A 16,577-nucleotide genomic window follows, 5' to 3' on the forward strand; every position below is an offset into this window, starting at 1 on the left:
TTTTATTAGCCTTACATGGTAAGACACGTAACTTTTGGAAGAAATAGTTTAGATCTCTCTGCACTAAGCAAACAGCAAAACTAAGGTTAATATAGAAATAAATACTGATCAGAAAATATATTATTTAATGGCATGTTTGTATAAAAATTTGTAAGCTAATTACTACAGAATTTTAACCCAAACAAGTTTACATGATAAGGAGAAAGAGAGCCCGGCAATTTTCCCAGAAAAATAACTATCATAGAATTTCAGAAAGTCTGTAAACCTGAAAAAAATGCCTGATACTTACCAAATAAATAATATTTCATTACTTCTAAGTGATGATTTAAATTCTTGAAAATCATCCAAGTTTTGAAAAATTAAAGTAGTTTCTTATATATCCTATTTAGCTTGCAAATTAGGTTTCCAATGCCACTGAAATAAAAGGTGTTTGAAAAAATACCTTTACAGCTGTCATACTCAAAAGAGTTTAAGGAGGCTCATCCCATTCAAGATGGCAGAGTGAGACACTCCAGGGTTCTGTCCCCCCCAAAGAAGCTTTGAACAATCAGCAAGAACTGGCAGAAACATCTTTCTCAGAGCTTAAGAAAGCAGTTAAGGGACTGCAGTAACAGGGGCGAGCACTGAAATCAGAAGCTTAAAAGCATGGGATGCAGGGGAAGTGAATCTCCCTGGCAACGTGGAATATGACTTCCGGGGAGGAATGTAGACCCGGCATTGTGGGGACGGAGAACATCTTCTTGACCAAAAGGGGGGATGTGAAAGGAAATGAAATAAGCTTCAGTGGCAGAGAGATTCCAAAAGGAGCCGAGAGGTCACTCTGGTGGGCACTCTTATGCACACTTTAGACAAACCCTTTTTAGGTTCCAAAGAATTGGGGTAGCTGGTGGTGGATACCTGAAACTGACAAACTACAACCCAGAACCCATGAATCTCGAAGACAGTTGTATAAAAATGTAGCTTATGAGGGGTGACAATGGGATTGGGAAAGCCATAAGGACCACACTCCACTTTGTCTAGTTTATGGATGGATGCGTAGAAAAAATAGGGGAAGGAAACAAACAGACAAAGGTACCCAGTGTTCTTTTTTACTTCAATTGCTCTTTTTCACTCTAATTATTATTCTTGTTATTTTTGTGTGTGTGCTAATGAAGGTGTCAGGGATTGATTTAGGTGATGAATGTACAACTGTGTAATGGTACTGTAAACAATCGAAAGTACGATTTGTTTTGTAAGACTGCGTGGTATGTGAATATATCTCAATAAAATGAAGATAAAAAAAAAAAAAGCAGTGGGATGGTGTGACACCTTTGCTGGCATCTCCCCTGTCCCTCACTGGCTCTGAGCCAGCCTGCACTCAGTGCAGATCCCTGTGCCCGTTCTGGAGGGAGCAGAGTCAACCTGGTGCACATACAGGGAGGATGTATGTCTGGCCCAAATCTATGTTGTGGTGGCCTGAAGGACTCACCATCCCAGAATTTGCCCTGTGTGTAGAAGGCAGCTCAGAGAACACTCCTACAGAAGGCTGTGGAAGAGCAGTAAAGTAGCGCTGCCTGGGGCAAGGGAATGCTGGCTGTAGGATATATAATGCTTTGCCCAGGACCATGATGAAACTGTTTTTTGGGGAAAGGGGGACTTGAGGCATCGGGTATTTGGGGAATTCCTAGGACCACCGGTGCATACCCAAAACAAGACACTTGCACAGAAAGGATCACAGAGACTCCTACCCTTTGGCCTGGAGCTATTCCTAAATTCAGTATATGGGTAAGCCTGAAGATCTGCAGAAACTGGAAAAGGTGTTCTCTCTCTTTTTTTTGGTTATGTCTTGGCATTCAAGGAAAGTTCTGTCATAACAACTAGCTATTACAAGCTGAAGGAAAAGATGCCTCAGAGTCTATAGATTCCAGCAATAACATTAAAATATCAAAATGTCTAGGTTTCAACAAGAGATTAGAAAACATACAAAGAAACAGGAAGTGCTGGCCAAGTCAGAAGAGAGGATTAAAACATTAGAATCTGTCATTGAGGAGGACCATACCTGGAATATACCAGACAAAGGCTTTTAAAAAAAAGATCCTAATTATGTTCATAGAGCTAAAGAAAAACATGGACAAAGAATGAAAGAAAATCAGGAAAACAATAGATGAGCACAAAGAGAATATCACTAGAAAGATGGAAATTATGAAAAGGAACCAAACAGTTCTCAGGAACACAGTAACAAATTAAAATATCAGATATCAGTAGAGGGGTTTAACAGAAGATTGGAGCTGGCAGAAGAAAAAATCAGTGAACTTGATGATAACACAATTGAAATCTGAGGAGCATTAAGAAGAAAAATGAAGAAAGCCTGAGAAACCTGGTTGACACCATCAAGTGTACCAATATATGCATTGTGGGAGTCCCAGAAGGAGAAAGAAGAGAGAAAGGGAAAAAAACAATATTCAAAGAAATAATGACTGACAGCTTCCCAAATTTAATGAAAGACGTGAATATGCACATCCAAGATGCTCAAAAAACTCTAAATAAGATAAACTAAAATAGATCCATGCTTTGGCATATTATAATCAAACTGTTGATTGCCAGAGATAGAGAGAATTCTAAAAGCTGTAAGAGACAAGCCATGTGTTATGTACAAGGGAGCCTCAATTAGATTAAGTGCCAGTTTTCATCAGAAACCATGGAGGCAAGAAGGCAGTGGGATGACATATTTGAAGCGCTAAAAGCAAAATACTGCCAACCAAGAATTCTATATCTGGCAGAACTGTTTTTTAAAAAGAAGGGAGAGATTAAGACATTCCTAGATAAACAAAAGCTGAAGGAGTCCATCACCAATAGACCAGCCCCATAAGAGATGCTAAAGAGAGTTCTGCACGTTTTAAGGAAAGGATGCTAAACAATAGATCAAAGCCGCATAAAGAAATAAAGATGTACAGTAAGAGCAATAACTAGGGTAAATATAACTGCCAGTACAAGATCTAAAGGCAATTGCCTAAAATGTAAAGAGAAATCAGTGGTTTGGAACTTAAAATGTATAAACATGTAACTTGTGACAAGAACTTCATAAAGGTAAGGGGATGGAAGGATATAGGAACATAGTTTGTATATGCTAGTGGAGCTAAGTTTGTATCAAAGCAAACTAAATTGTTCTACATTTAGGATGTTAAATTAAGCCCCTTGGTAACTGCAAAGAAAATATCAGAGATATGCAAGCTCATAAAGACAGAAATTTGAATGCAGGTTGCCGGGGTCACGGGGCAGGGGAATGGTGAGTTTAATGTGAAATGGGTGTAGGGTTTAGAGAGATGGGAAAGTTTTAGTAATGGAAGATGGTGAGTGAGATTAGTCCCACTAAATGGTATGCTTAGGAGTGGATGAGATGGGAAAGTTTGTGTTGTATATATGTTCCCACAATTAAAAAAGAGCAACTAAAGAGACAATGACAAAGGCAACACATGATTCTGGATGGGATCTAACTAGGAGGAGAGAAGGCTCAAAAAGATTTTATTGGGACATAAATGGAAACAATAGATTATAGACTGTAAGCTTTATATAGTGTTAAATTTCTTGAACTGATAACTGCACTTACGGTACTTATAAGTGAATATCCTTGTTCTTAGAAAATGTACATGGCAATATTAAGTGTTCAAGGAGCATGATATACAACCTACACTCAAGTGTTCACGAAATGGACTGATAAATAGATAGACAGGTAGATACACAGATAGGTAGGTAGACAAATAGATGGGTAAACAGATAGATGGGATGATGGAATGATGGGTAGATAGCTTAAGAATCATATAGCAAATCAGGCAAAATGTTAAAATTGGTGGATCTGGGTATCTGAGAGAATAGGGGTATGTTGGAGTTCTCTGTATAGGGTTTGTATTATTTTTGTAATTGCTCTTTAAGTCCTGTAAATTATTTATTTTAAAATTAAAAGTTTAAAAAAAAAAGTTTAAAGAGAAATAAAATGGAAAATTTTTATTGGTCTTTGTCCAGAGGTTCCTTTGTTTTAGTTTTGCATTCAGAAATATAGAACAGGTAAATCATGCCTTATAAATTCTTTCCATCAATGCTTAGATATTATTATCAGGAAAAAAAGAAAAAGTTTCTTCCCTGGTCCTCTTCTGTGCTCTTAGACTTATAGCCCAGAACTCAGCTTAGTATTACTATCTAGTAGTTGCTACTTTTACTTTTCTAGGATAGACTAGCCTCTGGGTCTGCACATAAGCAAGGGATGGAATTCATGATTGTTAAAGCTCAGACTAAAGCAGCCTGTAGAGATGGTCTGCTTGTTTGGGTTCAGATTCTACCCTGCTGCTTTCTAGCTGTGTGACACTGGATTAATTACCTAAGCTCTCCATGTATCAGTGTCCTGATCAGTAACATGGGAAATAGGAGAGTTCACCACTCATAGATTTGTTCCGATTAAATAAGATAATAATGTAAGTACTAAGCACAGTTCTAGACAAGTAATACATTTTTAATAAATATTAGTTGTGACTTATGAATGTTTTAGTGGAGGAATATGTAGCAAGTTCTAAACAGTGAACTTACTAAGCTTTTAGTTCACAACTTGTTTATAATTATGTGGTTGCCTGTACACCAGTGTGTTTTCAACAGACATATTTAACATACATAAAGTAATTATGGACCACAACAAGAGTGAGAGAGAAAATTAAAATATCAAAGAGGTAGCGTTAAAAAGCAATTGTGAATTAAAATAAATAAATAAATAAAAATTAAAAAGATGAAATCAAATTAAAAGAAAAAAAAAAGCAATTGTGATCTCTCAGTGGCTAGCAAGCAAGATGTAAGAGAGCTGCTGGGAAGCAAAGGGTCCCAAGATCTTCAATAGCAGAAGCAAGTCTTACCTAGGACAGCTGGCTTTCTCTTTGTGATATTAGGCATTAAATCTTTTCCATGATTGCAGGAGTCCACTCACCAAGACAAAGGACAGGATATACCCATCTTCACAGACATTCAGAAGAGAAAAGACCAAAGTATATGTAGTTAGAGTAAGTGTAAAGTTGAAATAAGTCTCGTTAGCTGCTATAGCAAAGTTGAAATTGTTATTTTTTTAAATTTTATTTTGAAATAAATTCAGAGTTACAGGAACAGTTGCAAAAACAATACAAACCCCCTACACAGCATACCCTGACCTTCCTCCCCCAATACCCCAATCCATCAACTTTAACATGCTGTCACACCACCATTTCTTTCCCTCCCTCCCTTCCTCCCTATCATCCATCATCTATTGCTTTGTCTTTTGAACCTATGAGAGCAAGCTGCACACATCCTTGAACAAACACTATAATTCATATATACAATTCCCATGAACAAGAACATTCTTTTATGCAATCCTGTTAAGCGCAGCTAAGAAGTTCAGGAAATTCAACATTGATACAAAGCTTACATTCTATATTTCCTTTTTTTTTTTTTTCCTTATGTCCCAACTGTGTCCCTTTGAGCCACCTGTCCTCCATCCTCAGATCCCATCCAGGATCATCCTTGGCATTCAATTGTCATCTATTTAGACTGTCTTCTTTTCTTTTTTTTTCAATTGTGGAAACACATATACAGCCTAAATCTTCCCATTCCACCCCCTCCCTAGCATTCCATTAGTGGGATTAATCACATTTAGAATGTTGTCATGCTATCTCTTTCCCACCATCCATTACTAGAAATTTCCCTTCACCTCAAACAGCAACCCTACACTCATTTCTTAACTCCCCATTGCCCCTTCCCCCACTTCTCATAACCCATACTCTACTTTTCATCTCTATGGTCATATTCTCTGATAATTTCTTTGTGTTTGCTGTGGGGCTTAAATTTAACCCCTTAAATCCATAACAATCTTGGTTTTCTTAGATACCAACTTAACTTCAATAGGACACATAACTATGTTCCTGTACTCCTTCATTCCCCACTTTATATAGTTCTTGTCAAATATTATATATTTTACATTGAGTCCAAAACCACTGATTTGTCATTAGAGTTTATGTATTTTATATCCTGTAGGAAGTAAATAGTGGAGTTACAAATCAAAAATTATTGACTTCTATTTGTATTCCATTGTGGTCGGAGAATGTGCTTTGAATATATTCAATTGTTTGTTTTTTTTTAATTTATTAAGGCTTGTTTTATGTCCTAGCATATGGTCTATTCTGGAGAAAGATCTGTTATCACTAGAGAAAAATGTGTGTCCTGGTGATTTGGGATGTAAAGTTCTGTATATGTCTGTTAAAATTCTCTATATCTCTCTCTCCTTTCTTTGTTTCTCTGTCGGTAGGGCTCTCTTTAGTATCTGAAGTAGGGCAGGTCTTTCATTGGCAAAATCTCTCAGCATTTGTTTGTGAAGAATTTCAGCTCTCCCTCAAGTTTGAAGGAGAGTTTTGCTGGATAAAGTGTTCTTGGTTGGAAATTTTTCTCTCTCAGAATTTTAAATATGTCATGCCACTGCCTTCTCGCCTCCATGGTGGCCACTGAGTAGTCACTACTTAGTCTTACGTTGTTTCCTTTGTATGTAGTGAATTGCTTTTCTTTTGCTGCTTTCAGAACTTCCTCCTTCTCTTCAGTATTTGACAGTCTGATCAGAATATGTCTTGGAGTGAGTTTATTTGGATTTATTCTATTTGGAGTTCACTGGGCATTTATGCTTTGTGTATTTATATTGTGTATAAGGTTGGGGAAGTTTTCCCCAACAATTTCTGTGAATACTCTTTCTAGACCTTTACCCTTCTCTTCCCTTTCTGGGACACCAATGAGTCTTAAATTTGGACGTTTATTTTATCTGTTATATCCCTGAGATCCATTTCGATTTTTTCGATTTTTTTCTCCATTCTTTCTTTTGTTCTTTCATTTTCTATTCTGTGGTTTTCTAGGACACTGAGTCGTTGTTCATCTTCCTCTAATCTTGTATTATGAATATCCAGAGTCTTTTTAATTTGGCCAACAGTTTCTTCTATTTCCATAAGATCTTCTATTTTTTTATTTACTCTTGCATTTTTTCTTTATGCTCTTCTAGGGTCTTCTTTATGTCCTTTATATCCTGTAAATCCTGTGCCATGCTCTCATTCTTTGACTGTAGTCCTTTCGTTAATTGTGCCAAGTACTGTGTCTCCTCCGATCGTTTGATTTGGGTGTTTGGGATTGGGTTCTCCATATCGTCTGGTTTTAGCAAATGCTTTAAGATTTTCTGTTGTTTTTGGCCACTTGGCATTTGCTTTGCTTGATAGCTGTGATCTTCCAAGACCTCTGCTGAGGGAAGGCTGTGCTACATCACAAGTGCATGCCTTCCCTCAAGGAAAGCCCTGGGCCACCAGGCCGTGCAGGGGCGCTCCCAGCCTGATGCAAAAATGGCTGAATGGGGCATCTCAATCCTCCCCCCCCTTTTTCACACTGCTCACCTTCCCAGCTCCGGGATAACTAGCTGTGGTTGCACCCAAGGCCCCTGTCCACGGCTGATATTGTGGCATGTGTGGGGTGCTGTGGGATACACTCCCCATCAGACTGGGTTTCCTGTCGCGGCTCTGGGCTGTGGGTACAGCCCCGGGCAGGAGTGTGACCAGGAAGCCGGCTGCAAGGGGTGCGGTTTCTTTCTCCTTTTGGCTCTCCCCTTTGTCCCTCTGGCCCCGGGACAATCAGCAGCAGGTGTAGGGAGGGCTATCCTCCATGCCAGACACCGAGGCGTCGGCTACAGCCCACTCCTGTAGTGCTTCACTGCGCGGTTCTCACTGCCATACCTGCAGCCGCTCCCGGGTTTTGTTTTTTTTTTTAAAAAAAAAAAGAATTAGTCTGTCTTCAAACACCAACCTGCAGTTTTACCCACACCGCAGCACGGCCACAGGACTTTCACCCGGCTTACTCACTCGTTTCAGAATGCAGACTCCCAGTTTCACCAAGTGCACAGCCCCTGTGGATTTACCAGACCTTGTCCGGCTGCTGCGTCACTGGAAGTGGTATTCTGGGTCACTTTCTGGTTTTTATCTAGTATTTTTCACGGAGGTGTTTTTTTGCCCTGTCTCACCTAGCCGCCATCTTAGGTTCTCTTGTTTTCTGAAATTGTTATATTTTTAATGTCCCCATAGAAATTATATGGTCATGGTAATCTCTGTTCAGGAATCTTAGTGTTTTGCTCTTTCATTAAGGTCTCCTACTGCCATTGCATAGAGCTCTTACAGAACACCACTAATTGATAATGATGTCATGTGACACTATTTTCTTTTTCCCAAGTCTGCTTTCTATTGTTTATAAATATGTACCATTTACATATATATTAATATCTTAACACATTCTACTCTAATATGCCTAAAGAAATGAAATATACTTCTCTTTCATTTTTATGGTTTTACTGTTTCAGAATGTATATTAACAGCTTAAAGTGTGCTATAGTTGACATTGAAAAGTGGTTAGATACGTAACTATGGTACCCTCCTTTTCCCACAGCCCCGGCCCCACTCAGCAGTATTTTGACTAACAATGTTTCTGATACTTAGACTGCTTGAAATTCAACTGATTTAAGTTTAAAGCAGATCAAAAATGTTTTTAAACTATTTATCCATGTAAACAAATGTTTTTCCAAAAACATGTTTATATGGTTTTTGTGTCCTTAAAGAGGCTAAGGTTTTAAAAACAGGAATAAATCTCCCTTTAGTGGAAAAAAAATTAAACCAACAATATTTTTATTTTAGAACTCTGTTCATGTTCAGGATCACAGAAACCAACTCAAACTAGATTAAGCAAAAGAGGAATTTATTGCCTCATATAGCTGAGAAGTCTAGATAGGACAGGATCTAGGAGCTCAGTATCATGAGGACTGGCTAGCTGGCTGTCATTCTCCTTCCTTCTCTCCTCTACCTCATTCTACCTTTACTTCCTTGATTTAATCATTCTCTTCTCTCCTATCACTGATGGGCTTCCTCCCTGAAGCCAAGGAACCTAGTACTCCAGAAATTAAAGGCTTTATATTACTAGTTTTGAAATCCCAACAGAAAGATTTCTCCATAATCCATAGCTCATTTCTAAGAAAACATTTGGATTGGCTTTGCTTGGATTTTGTGCCCTCCCTTGAGTTGATTTCTCTCTCCAGGGGAGGAGATTCCTGATTGGCCCGGCCTGATCATATGGCTGCAGCAAGTAATGTAGGGAAAGGGTAAGGATGACAGGGATTATGGTTGACAGCCTTACTTGAGAAGGATGGGTCTGTTAAAACTTCCTTCCATGAAAAACAAGGCAAAGATTCATATATAAGATCAAAAAACAGTGCTTCTAGTAACACAAAAAGCCAAATTTATGTTCTCCCTGAGAATATCACTATCATGAGTTTTATTATCACTATTAACATTTTATAGCTTATAAAATGCTTTCATTTATACCTTTTTATTTGATTCTCTTGGTTTCTTGAAGTTTGTCTCTTTTTAATATCCAGAGAAACCTAGTATGTAGTTTTCCCTTTGTTCTCACAGTGATTTCAATTCAGAGTAGCATAGATTTTATTTAAAAGTGAATGAAGACAGACAATAGCAAGTATTGACATGGATGTGGAGAAATTGGAGCCCTTAAACACTGCTGGTGGGGATTTAAAATGATGAGCCACTGTGTAAAACAGTTTGGCAGTTCTTCAAAAAAGATAAACATGGAGTTACCATATGACCCAGCAGTTCAACTCCCAGGTACATACCCAAAAGAATTTAAAGCATATATTCACACAGAACTGTACATGAATGTTCATAGCATCATTATCCATAATAGCTAAAAAGTAGAAACAACCCAAATGTCCTTCAACAGAAGAATGGATAAACAAATGTGGTATATCCATACAATAGAATATTATTCAGCATATAAAAAAAGCAATGAAGTACTGATACCTGCTACAACATAGATGAACCTTGAAAACATAATGTTAAGTGAAAGAAGCCAGACACAAAATGCCACATATTGTATGATCCCATCTATATGAAATGTACAGAATAGGTAAGTCCAGAGACACAAAGAGACTAGTGATCGCCAGGGTCTGGGGAAGGAGGAAAACGGAGAGTGACTGCTGCTGGTTATATGGATTCTTTTTGGGGTGATGAAAATGTTTTCTTTAGTTAGGAAGCAGTGATAATTATACAACCTTGTGAATATACTAATAACCACTGAATTAAACACTTTAAAATGGTAAGTTTTATGACGTGAATTGTATCTCAATTTTTTTTAAATGAGGACTTAAAGTCCCATACTTAGGTGTGCTATTTCAGTGAAAACTTATATTTCATATAACTTCTCCCCACCCTCCTCCAATTTTTCCTACCAAATGGTCTAATCTCATCTACTGTTGCACCCCAATATATATCCTATACTATAGCTACCAAGTGACATATAGTTCTCAAGTGCAGCATACCGTGCCGTTCCCTTTTTTTTTTTCCTCTTACCCAGAACGCTTGTATCCTCACTTATTCCCACCTTTTCTGTTTCTGGAAAACTCCTTCTCATATCTCATAACCCTGCACAAGTACCTCCACCCTCTCCGGAGTCTTCTGAGCAATCCTAGCTGAGACGATTACTCTTTCTCTTCACACCGGAATACTTTGTCCAATTGTATTTGTATATGTCACACTGTATGACAATAATTTGTTTGCATTTCTGTTTCCCCACTAAAATATCAGCTTCTTGAGGGCAGGAACTACTTGTTACCAACTGTATCCCCAGCACTTAACACATACAAATAGTAGGTGCTTGTTGATGAAGAGAATTAATAATAGGATAGTAATAACAACGTTGAATAACATTTATTTACTACTTACTTTCATTCAATATACTTTACATTTATTAATTCATTAACTCATCTTGACAATACAGTCAGGTAGTTCAGTAGAAAGTAATTAAATAACTTCCCCAAGGTTACCCAGTGAGTAAGTGGCAAGGCTGTGTTTTGAACCTAAGCAATGTGGCTCCATAGTCTGGGTTCTCTGTCACTGTTCTGTACAGTATCACCTATGTCAATAAATGGTTAAGCACATTCATTCTAATGAATTTTATAATTTCATGAAGACTGCCTAAGCCATATTTACTCTTTACTCAACTAGGATTTATTTTAGGGAGTTGTGTACATTGTTTTATTTGTTTGGATTATCATAAATAGTAATATAATTTTTATGTGGTATTCAAATAATTCCCTGTGATAGTTTTTTCCTTTTTCTCAAAATGGAGACAGTAAGAAATCAACCATATAGCAAAGAGAAATTTACTGGGAAAAATGTGCCCAGTATTCATGTGCACTAATTTTCGAGTTCTTCCTTCTGTAAGTGAAGCCTGTGGTCTAGTGTTAGTATTCCAGGTAGACAGAGCATCAGTCAAAACCTAAAAAATGAGTTCATTCATGCTATAGTTGGCTTTAAAGTTTTACCATATAGCTACATATTGTTTCCTCATAGATATGATCTAAAATTGTACAGCAGGGTAAATGGGTTTATATTTGACAGCAAGTGAGCAAGCCATAATTTCTGTTATGTAGCATGCCAAATATGATATCAAAAAATAGAAGCCAAAAATACACCATAATTTTTAATAACTAGAAGTAAATAGTGGACTATACATTTTCTTATTTTAGTAAAGGTAATTTGTATTTATGGCAAAGAATTTTATTTGTTGAGTGTCCTAAATCTTATTAAGAATCAAGGAACCTGAGGGAGGAATAAATCTGATAGTTTTTACTACCAGTTAGGTGCTGTTATTAAAACATAGCAACTATATTATTCTTGTTTTTCCTCTTATATTTCCCAAAAGTATACTTTCCTTACTTAAATTTACTTTCCTGGCAAGAGTGACTAGAAGCTGATTGATAGTGCTGCTTTATTGATTAAAAGATTTACTGCTACAAACACTATAGGGCCTCTCCAATTGACTGCTTTAATGACATCATTAAAATTTTCTTTTAGTTTATTTATAGAGTACTGTTTCAGTTTGCTAACACTGCCGGAATGCAGTATACCAGAAGTGGATTGGCTTTTATAAAGGGAATTTATTAGCTTACAAATTTACAGTCCTAAGGCCATAAAAGTGTGCAAACTGAGGCATCAACAAGAGGATACCTTCGTTGAAGGAAGGCCAATGGTGTCCAGGGTTCCTCTGTCACATGGGAAGACATATGGCAACATCTGCTAGTCCTTCTGCTGGGACCTGATTTCAAAATGGCTTTCTCCAAAATGTCTCTGGGTTTCTGTCTCTTTTAGCTTCTCTTGGCTCTCTACTTGCTTCTCCTGGGGTGTTTCTCTCTAAGCATCTCTCTAAGTTTCTCTCAGCTCCTGTGGGACCTCCTCCCTCTTGTGGGCAAACTCTGGATTATCTGTCTTAGCTTAACATCTCCAAACATCTTTCTGTCTGCATCTCCAAGCATCTGGGTCTTTTTTGGCTCTGAGCTCTCTTTCTCTCCCTGAACTTTCTTAAGAACTCCAGTAAACTAATTAAGACCCACCTTGAATGGGCAAGGTACATCTCCGTGGAAATAATCTAATCAAAAGTTGCCACCCACAATTGGGTGGGTCACATCTCCATGGAAACAACCTAATCAAAAGATCCAAGTCACAATAGGACTGCCTTCACAAAGTGAATTAAAAGAAAATAGTCTTTTATGGGGTACATAACAGATTCAAACCAGTACAAGCACATACTTGCAGAATTTGAGTATAACCATTTCACAGAATTTGAGTATAACCATTTCCCTATCTCCTTGTTGTGCCTAAAGAGTATTCAAAAAAGTATTTTTACCAACTGAGTTGTGTAATCCTTGTACTTTTCTTTTCATAGCCCTCTAAAGATTAAACATTTAAGTGAAAACATTCAGTAAACTTTAAGAACCTACTTTGACCAAGCATTCTCCTCCCCTGCAAAATTTCCATGTTACCTATGTCTCTTAATAGCCATTCTTGAACTCTTCCTTTCTAAGTGTCTCCCTATAGCTTTCCTGAATACCAAGGTTTTCCTTTTCTTTCCATTTCTAGCTTTCCTTTCTTTGTACCTCAGCTACACTTAGAGGCTGCAGGGATTTAGTACTTGTCATGCCAGCCTCTACAGAACACATCTCTGTCTATAGTTGGGTCTCCATGGTAATGAAAGGCAGAAAGTGCTGAAGTAGCACAGTATGTAGCTCTGTGGCCTCTACAGGAATAGCACTTAATCCCCATGATGCTAAAGGAGCCAAAGAGAACTACTCTGTGGTGTAGAGTGGGAGACTCCCTCAGCAAAGGGCGGCAGGCTTGGCAGATTTATTAGCAGCAATATTCTATTTGAAGAGGAACTTAATTTACAGTTATTAAGTGCTTTTTTCAACTGGAAAAACCTTTAAAAATTTTCCCTTCTCTTTCAGGAGGCCAGATGCTCCAGTGCCTGATGGCGAAGGTGAAAAAAATGCAGCAGAAAGTTCAGATAGTGAATCTTCTTTTAGTGACTAAACTTAATTTAGAAAAGAATTACATATACATCTATAGGTGTACATGTACATTCTATAAGAGAAGGAACGTGAACTTGAACTCTTAGTCACAAAAACATCTAATGGCCATATATCCACCACAAAGCTTCCTCTGTGTTATAAATAAAGCATTTATAAACTTGAAGTAATCTGGTAACCAAAATAAGGGTTGGGCTGAAATATAGAATAGCCTAAATAACGTAAGGTACAATTAATGCTATAAATACTAAGATGGAATATTATTGGGATGAAATGAACATAGAAAATGAATTTAGTTTACTTTTGATAACTCAATTCAAAAATGTGAATTTGGCTAAGTAAATTCAGTTTTTGCAGATATTTTAGCATGAAAAGCATATGTGTATTCAGATCATAAAACTTGCTAAAGAAATTTCTGGCAGAAAGATAGGAATTAGCAACTTTTGTTGCCTAGACAGAAAAAAAAATATGTATTTAATTTGCACAGGTATAAAATGTTCTTCTCATTTCACTTTGAAAATATTGAATGATTCATAAATAATTATTTGTGTACAGTCTAGAAAATCCCTAAAGTATTTAGGTGGAAAGATGCATAAATTCACTTGATTGATTTTGTTCATCTTAGTTTATAGCACCTGAGAAAGAGCCTGAGAAAAAGACTTAAGTGTAGGTAGTAGGTTGTGAGGTGAGCCCAAGAAGCAAGAGTGAGAGAATGGTGAGAATGTGAAGAGAAAAACCAATATAAAGGTATCAAACTTGTCATCTTGGGCTTGAGTACTCTGAGATGACCTGAGAAGCTTACAGAATACTCCCAGAATTGTCCACCTGATGGATAGAGATGGGATCATTTATTAACCAGTTTCTATCCCACATTAGTTGAGAGTTGCTCCCACAAGCATTAACTACCCTTTCTTTCCTGGGCTGTGGTCTCCCAACATTCAAGAAGGCCTTGGGACAGAGAGCAGAAAGATGCATGATCCACATATAAGGTGCAATTTTGCCAGCAAAATACAAGTCTGAGCTTACTTAGAACTTGCAAGTGCCAGCTGTGATTGATATCAAAGTGGGCCAGGGAATATGATATAGGCCAAGAGAGGCATTTGTTGCAGTCTGCCCGTTGGCTCTTCAGAATTGCTCAAGCCCCATGTTAAGTCCATTCTGTCACCAAGTCTTCAAGGTGATAGCCAGCCACAATCTCTATAAAAGACCATGCAGGAGGGTTGGTGAGACAAGCTATATATAGTTCCTGTTGCTGCAACCAATCCAAGGTCAAAAATGACCATCATCATCTCCTTCCTCCACTGCGCATTATGATTTTTCTTTTGTTCTCTTCCAGAAATTCAGCTGATCTAAGTTGGTTTGCTGATAGAGTGACCCGGACCTTCATCCCTGAAAGGGTGTAAGGCCTTGGTTACTGTTCTAGTTTGCTAATGCTGTCATCCTGTAAAATACCAGAAATGGATTGACTTTTATAAAGGGGGTTTATTTGGTTACAAAATTCCAGTCTTAAGGCCATAAAGTATACAAGGTAAGGCATCAACAACAGGGTACCTTCACTGAAGGATGGCTGACAGTATCTGGAAAACCTCTTTTAGCTAAGAAGGCATGTGACTAGCATCTTCTTCCTTTGCTCCCAGATTGTGTTTCAAAATGGCATCCTCCAAAATGTCTCTTTTAGCTGCAGCTTCTCTTCAAAATGTCACTCGCAGTTGCTCTGAGGTCCCTCTGTTTATGAGCTCTTATTGTAGGACTCCAGTGAACTAATCAAGACCCACCCTGAATGGGCAGGGCCACGTTTCCATGGAAACATTCAATCAGGAGGTCACACCCTTATCAAAGGTGTCCTCACAGTTGGGTGGGTCACATTGCACTCAGTCAGAAGGTTCCAACCTAATCAACACTAACACATCTGCCCCCACAAGATTGCACCAAAGAACATGGCATTTTGGGGGACATAATACATCCAAACCAGCACAGTTACTTTGCCCTTTTTAGGATATGATAGTCACGATTGCCTGTCTGATGTTTTCACCAGATGTGGAAGCATCAAAATATGCTCCAGTGAATCACCTGAGTTCTGTACACATTCCCCCTGTTCCATTTTATAGTCACAACTCTTAATTCCTCATGTTAATTAGCATATTAACTCCATGTTTGCATATTGTCCCACTGGCATGAGCAGCTCAAAGGGATTTTCTGGCAACAGTAGCTTCAATTTAATGAAACCCTTACTGTGCTCCCTGATAGAAGACTGCCAGCACCTTCCTTGTATCGTGTCTGAAAATCAGGACCTCCAAACCAACAGAGCCTGAGGTGACAGGGATGGGAAGCACAATTCTGCAAGTAGGTCACTGAGAATAGTGATAAGAAGGATCAATCCTCCTTCTACCATCTTGGTTCCTGGGCCCATGAATTCTAGCAATTGGGGATACAACATCATATGCTGATAATTTGTATAGTGCAAATACTGACTGCATCCTGGAGAACAGCATTCAACCCTGTTAGATGATCTTTCTGAACTAGTGCCTTAGTTGAGCCTTTAATAAAGTATCTCATTGTTAAATTAGATTGGCTCCTTCTGTATGTGGTAGAGCCAGTGGATCCAATGGTCATGCACCTATTGTTCTTCATTTGTGGCAAAATAGACCCTTGGTCTGAGTCAGAGTTATGTAGTATATCAGGTTGGTTATAGGCATTCCGTAGGCTGTTAGACAGTAATCCTGTCAGAAGTACTGCTGGAAGGGAAGTGAAGTCCATATTCAGAGTAGCAATGAATTCCAATAGGAAATAATTGCTTTCTCCTCCAGAGTGGAAGGAATTTATTGTAAACAACTTGCTACCAAGTGACTTTTTTATTTCCTTGAGGAATGGTAGCAAATCAAGGGCTCAGCATTGATCTCTGCTACTGACAAATTGGGTATTAAGTACACTTAGTAACTAGATAACTCTTAGTGGGAGAAAGCCCAAACTCTTAGGCCCATACATAGCCTCCATCTCTGCCACCATAATTACTCCATGCATGGGCTCATCGTGTAAGCCTGGGTGATCAAAGACAAGGCTGGCTGACATCTACTGAAGGAATCATTCTCTCCACCTAATCTTTTCCTCCTCGATGGATACTATTTTATTGGCATTGCACGATACT

At 38.1% G+C, this 16,577-nt stretch overlaps 1 protein-coding gene across 2 annotated transcripts in view; it reads left to right on the forward strand.

Annotated features, from left to right (window-relative positions):
- The window catches only part of WASHC3 (WASH complex subunit 3), a 57,767-nt gene extending 44,169 nt beyond the window's left edge, over positions 1-13,598 (forward strand). For both annotated transcript variants that reach the window (XM_037847949.1, XM_037847950.1), the window contains exon 7: positions 13,352-13,598. In XM_037847949.1, coding sequence (XP_037703877.1) covers positions 13,352-13,436 — 85 coding nt within the window. In that variant the 3' untranslated portion in view covers positions 13,437-13,598. The remainder of the gene's footprint in view (positions 1-13,351) is intronic.
- Positions 13,599-16,577: the final 2,979 nt, after the last annotated feature.

This window comes from Choloepus didactylus, chromosome 8, assembly GCF_015220235.1.
Source record: "Choloepus didactylus isolate mChoDid1 chromosome 8, mChoDid1.pri, whole genome shotgun sequence".
NCBI classification, from domain to species: domain Eukaryota; kingdom Metazoa; phylum Chordata; class Mammalia; order Pilosa; family Megalonychidae; genus Choloepus; species Choloepus didactylus.